This window comes from Sinocyclocheilus rhinocerous, unplaced genomic scaffold (genome assembly GCF_001515625.1).
Source record: "Sinocyclocheilus rhinocerous isolate Xijiao unplaced genomic scaffold, SAMN03320098_v1.1 scaffold723, whole genome shotgun sequence".
Classification (NCBI taxonomy): Eukaryota; Metazoa; Chordata; class Actinopteri; order Cypriniformes; family Cyprinidae; genus Sinocyclocheilus; species Sinocyclocheilus rhinocerous.
Genome location: NW_015655571.1, coordinates 424,161 through 430,159, shown reverse-complemented (window position 1 = coordinate 430,159; position 5,999 = coordinate 424,161). Strand labels below are relative to the sequence as shown.

General features: G+C 38.0%; 1 protein-coding gene across 1 annotated transcript in view; it reads left to right on the top strand.

Annotated features, from left to right (window-relative positions):
- The window catches only part of LOC107718506 (tripartite motif-containing protein 16-like), a 10,491-nt gene extending 5,789 nt beyond the window's left edge, over nucleotides 1-4,702 (top strand). The window contains exons 5-8 of the mRNA XM_016525607.1: nucleotides 3,359-3,518; nucleotides 3,645-3,692; nucleotides 3,867-4,315; nucleotides 4,607-4,702. Coding sequence (XP_016381093.1) covers nucleotides 3,359-3,518; nucleotides 3,645-3,692; nucleotides 3,867-4,315; nucleotides 4,607-4,702 — 753 coding nt within the window. The remainder of the gene's footprint in view (nucleotides 1-3,358; nucleotides 3,519-3,644; nucleotides 3,693-3,866; nucleotides 4,316-4,606) is intronic.
- Nucleotides 4,703-5,999: the final 1,297 nt, after the last annotated feature.

Genomic DNA, 5,999 nt, shown 5'->3' with positions numbered 1-5,999 from the left:
TGATCTTGGATTGGTTGGTTCTTCGAAGCTCATCCCGGAGTTGCTTCATAGCAACAGGTCCGTGAGCTTAAACCTGCTCGGGAGCAGCTTATTTCATGTAGACAGGATTAGATCGCATCTTTTTAAGCAGAATTGATACTTAAAATCTGTCCCAGCCACTGCTACTTTATTAGAAGAGTACCCTACTGATCCAGGGACAGTAATTTACAATAATAATTAAAAAATTAATTTGAAAATAATAATAATGTTGTGTAGTCAATAATACTATAGACACAGCCAGTTTTACTCACTGAAAGATTTATTCATGATGAAATAATAACTTTACATTATCTGTACAGCATGTGTGTAAGACTCCAATACAATTATAGCAGCCAGAGATCAGTTATCATGACTAGAAGATCTGTAATCTTTCAAATAGTGATGGGTGTGTTCGAAACACTGCTTCACGAAGCGTCGAAACATTTGCGAATCTTTTGTTTCAAATCAATGTTTCGGAGCGCGTATCAAACCGGCCAGGTCACGTGATTTTAGCAAACGAAGCTTCGTTACGTCACACTGTTTCGAAACTCCGATGGTTCACCACTAGGGGGTGTTGATCTCAAAGTGAACCCATGAACCACTTCTGGTTGCCCAGTTAACTATGTGACATGAAATCCCACGAAATTTTACTATAAAAATAAAGAATTCAGAGCCAGATGTTGTGGGTTATTGAGTAGGAGGAGAACTAGATTATTTGAGAAAGAGCATATTACAATGAGTGGCATTAAATAATTAATTTAGTTAATTGTGTGTTAAGGGTTTGATTATACTTAAATAAAACACATAACACAAGCACTAATATTTAACAATACTTAAGTGTTTATTATTTATATTTTGAAATGGTATTTCTAAAAAGACATTTCCATTTGTTTTGTAAGTTTGGTCCAGACAGAGCCGTAGAGCCGTCTCTCTACGGCTCTGGTTTGGTCTGAGTTCTTGATGCTTTTACAACGTTTTCGCCAGCATGTGCTCTTTCAAGTGCTTCGAAACATCAAATCATTTTTCGAAGCAATTGGTTCAATTGATTCAATGCTTCGAAAAGCTTCGTTTCTCCCATTACTACTTTCAAATCATCTCAGATGAATTAAGCGAGGTACGAAGAATGGGCCCCAGGCAAGAGATCCAAAAACCATGAAACATAAACAAGACCGAAAGAACTCAGAAGGCAGTGTAACAATGTAAAACCTCAATGTCAATGGTAGTGACAAACACACCCTGCATCTCAATGTTCATACTATCCATCCTAAATAGTATGTGAGATTAGAATAAGTGTGTTTTAAAGCATAGTATGTTGAAAAGAGTATGCCAAAAGTCCCCGGATGGTCTACTATTTCAGGTCGATTTTTGAAGTGTGGATCCGTGCACACCCTAATGGCTAATATTGCCCACAATCCATTGCGCTTTGGTGAAGGATTCTGTCCAGAACTACAAACATGAATAAAATGCGTTAAAAAACTACAAACATGGCGGATGTGCACAACCGGCGGTTAGGTAGAGAGGCTTAGAAAAAGGGGTTTGAGCTACTAATATTCAACATTGAACCTGGTAAAAAATATTTATTTAATGTTATCTGTGTTAACAGTTTACAGTGACAGGGTGCGTGTATCTATGCGACAGAGCGTCCGTTAAAGACGCAGTTGTGTGACGAGCTTGCCTACTCTTCTACTACACACTCAAAAGTGTGTACTTTTTCTTCACCAAAAGAGTACATACTTTAAGGGCGTAGTATAAGTAGGCACATTGAGACGCAGCAACAGCTTATATAGGCAGGACCCTAATGATCCAAATGGATGCAGGTGCAAACAATCATCTCACATGAGACAGCAATGTAGTCTGGGAAATGGTGTTTGTAACAGAATGTCCGTGAAGGGAGAAGTGCTCTCTAGTGGCTAAAGAGGGCACACCAGCTGGATATTATGACAATTATTAGGCTATAGCCTATATCAGGGGTGTCCAACCCTGCTCCTGGAGAGCTACCGTCCTGCAGACTTTAGTTCCAACCCTGCTCCAGCACACCTGTCTGTAATTATCAAGCAACCCTGAACACCTTGATTAGCTGGTTCAGGTGTGTTTGATTGGGGTTAGAGCTTAAATCTGCAGGATGGTAGCTCTCCAGGAGCAGGGTTGGACACCCCTGGCCTATATCATTACATATATTTAACCATGCAGCAAACATTTTAAAATATCTTGAAAAAATAGCTACTTTAATTTATTTAAACCCATTTCCTTTTTCCTTTAATTTCATAGGGCCAAAATTTGGACAAAATGTTGTTATAAAAGATGACTGTAGCACTATGACTTGAAGGTTTTTGAATAAAGAAAATGCTGTACTTTATTATTATTATTATAAACTAGGCTACATTTAAAAAAAAAACACTATTAACTGGTACTTTTTCTAATCAAACTGGTTTCGGAATGTTAATACAGAAGGAACGCAGGAACAGAAATGTTAAAAATACTGATTCTGCTTGGAGTGAACAAATTAAATTTTTTTCGTTTTAAATGAGAAATCAGGAAGGGGGCCAACACTTTTTCACACCACTGTATATATTGTCCCACTACGGTGTGAATAAAGAGCGCTCGAAGACGACGATGAAGAAGAATTTCCAATAAACTTTAATTATTCCACAACAAGGGGTCGATTCAGACAGGGCAGGAGAACACACGAGGTAGCGTAGTCACATTCACAAATAATACCGGATAAAGAAGAACTGAACGGTGTGTGTGTATTACTCTCATCAAAATTGGAGGAAAGGTTAAGGAATTACAGCTCTTTAATATGTACCTCCCCCTTTTTCAATGGACCATAAGTAATTGGACAATTGACTCAAAAGCTGTTCCGTGGACAGGCGTTGGCTATTCTTTCGTTATTTCTACATCAATTAAGTTGATTCTAAGTGTGCCATTTGCATTTGGAAGTATATATGTGACTGTGTCCTAAGAGTCCTTGTGAAGTTTTAAGAAAATTATAAATAATGGTAAATCTACTTGTAGCATACTGCTTTTGTTGAGCAAATCTATCCTGCAATGTGACACCATTGATGTTCTTGACCTGTTAAATGGACATTTATGGTATTTATGTTCTTAGCAGATATTTTATCATCCAAACTGTTTCCTAGAACTTCACATATAGTGTAAGTGGCAATTACTAGAATTTGTAGCTCTAATGTAATATAATAAATATGAGAAGATACTGTGAAAGTGCTGGATTGAGGCGAGTTACTAATGATAAGTCAACAAAAGCCACACAAATCTGATAGTAATGCAGGTTATTGGGTGAAGTGTGGAGCTCATGGGTTTTGATTTCTGTTCTCTGTAGAGATTTAAGTCCGTCTCAGCACCTCCTGAATCTACAGATGAACCCATCGTTCCTTTCAGTTCTCTCTTCTCTTTTGATGGTGTGAGAGAATCTGTCCGTCAGCTGAGAGACAAACTGGAGGATTTCTGCAAAGAGGAGCTCAAGAAGCTCTCAGACACAGGTATAGTCCTGCTCTGAGAAATGAGTCCTCCAGCATCTCATATCATTTAGAACCTCATATTAGAAATGTCTTAGGAATGGATGCAGGATCATGAGAATCACACTGTTCATGTCTGTTGATTTCCAGTCACTTCCACCAACATTGTTCCCAGGACCAGGAACGACTTCCTACAATGTAAGTCACTAAGGAAACAATCATAAAAACTCCCTGTATTCACATTCTACATGCAATGATAGATACCTGGTACTGAGACACTGATGATATTAAACAGAGGTCATGAAGGTTTCAGCTACATTAAAAGATCAGATTCATAATTCCTTATTCTTTCATTTTTTTTCTCTTCAGCAGATTCCCATCAGCTCACACTGGATACAAGCTCAGTGAATAAATACCTCTGTCTGTCTGAGAGGAACAGAGTGATTACATGCACTGACACAGAGCAGCTTTATCGTAATCATCCAGACAGATTTGAAGTGTCTCAGGTGTTGTGCAGAGAGAGAGTGTGTGGACGCTGTTACTGGGAGATTGAGTGGAGAGGTGTTGAGGTGTTTATATCAGTGTCATATAAGAGCATCAGCAGGAAGGGTGATGAGTGTGTGTTTGGATTTAATGATCAGTCCTGGAGTTTGTGCTGCTCTAAATCCAGTTACACATTCACACACAATAAGACAGAGACTGTTCTCCCTGTGAAGCCCATCAGCAGGAGAACAGGAGTGTATGGTGATAATGTCAGGAGAATAGGAGTGTTTGTGGATCACAGTGCAGGAACTCTGTCCTTCTACAGCGTCTCTGACACAATTTGACGCTGTTACTGGGAGATTGAGTGGAGTGGTGTTGTGTATATATCAGTGTCATATAAGAGCACCAGCAGGAAGAGAGGTGATGAGTGTGTGTTTGGATTTAATGATCAGTCCTGGAGTTTGTGCTGCTCTAAATCCAGTTACACATTCACACACAATAAGACAGAGACTGTTCTCCCTGTGAAGCCCATCAGCAGGAGAACAGGAGTGTATGGTGATAATGTCAGGAGAATAGGAGTGTTTGTGGATCACAGTGCAGGAACTCTGTCCTTCTACAGCGTCTCTCACACAATGAGCCTCATCCACACAGTCCAGACCACATTCACTCAGCCGCTCTATCCTGGGTTTAGGGTTTATTATAAATCATCAGCGAAACTGTGTTGATGAATCAGAATGCGTTAAAACATCTAGGAGCTCACATCCGCTATTTGAACACAAGGCTCTCCAGATGTAGGTGTCTAGTCTGTTCTGTGTTTTCACTGGTTTTAGGCTACGTCCACACGAATCCAGAGCTCTCCCTATCCGATCTTTTTTTTTCCTCGTTTCAAGAAATATCTGCGTCCACACGAAACCTCAAAACCGACACAAAACGATGTAGTATACATGCCAGACTAGACTTGTGCCGGTATTCGGTAATGCGATATATCACGGTAATGAATATGCACGATATTGTTATCGTGGGCACTTCTAAATACCGACTGTGCGCATAAACCTTGCGCGCGGTATACAAACAAACATGGAACAATACATTTATTAATCTGTGTTAATGTTAGTTAATAAAAAGACAATCGTTCAGTGTTTGTTCATGTTTTTGTTGCTGTTACGTGACGTAGCGGTGTCTGACTAGCGGCGAGACGTGGGCTGATGATTGATCGTACGAGTGATTTATACTACCAAATGTTACAGTAGGGGTGAATGGGAAAGTTGTCCAGTAACTAATGATGAACGCACAGTTCGCAGAGAAGCTTTCAGTTGTTCACGGTCTGACTTAAAGGGACAGTTCACCCAAAAAATGTACATTTTGTCATCGTTCACACACCCACAAGTTGTTCCAAACCTGTAATCATTTCTTTCTTCTGTTGACCATAAAAGAAGATACTTTGAAGAATGTGGGTAAATTATGACAGAATTTTATTTTTTGGGTGAACTTGTTTTATAAAAATTTGGATAGTCTGTTAATATAATATTCCATACATTATCAGAGCTTGGTAGACATAATTATTATACTTTTCATTATTAGACAGATTAATTAATAGATTATATTTAATATTAGACCTTGTATATATTCATTTATCATTTATATTAATCATAAATATATGCATAATAAATAATTATATATGTCATATACAAGTTGGCATTTTAAAAAGTAAAAAAAAAAAAAGCTAAATTATTTATATTTAAAAAATGGGTCAATTAATTACATAATAATGTAGTCCTAATTTAAACAAATCCCTTCCAGGTAACAGCTGCAGAACTGTCAAAAAAGACTAATAATAATTAATAATTATAAATAATCAAATTTAAAATGACAATATTAATATGTTCTGTTGTAAGTTACATTACATACTTGAGCATGGTTTCTCATGGTTTATTGTTGAGGTATGAGTTCCTCACTGATTATTTATTACTGATTTTTTTTTTTTTGGAGGGGGGGGTTGTTCTGAATGGGTGGTGAGTGAGT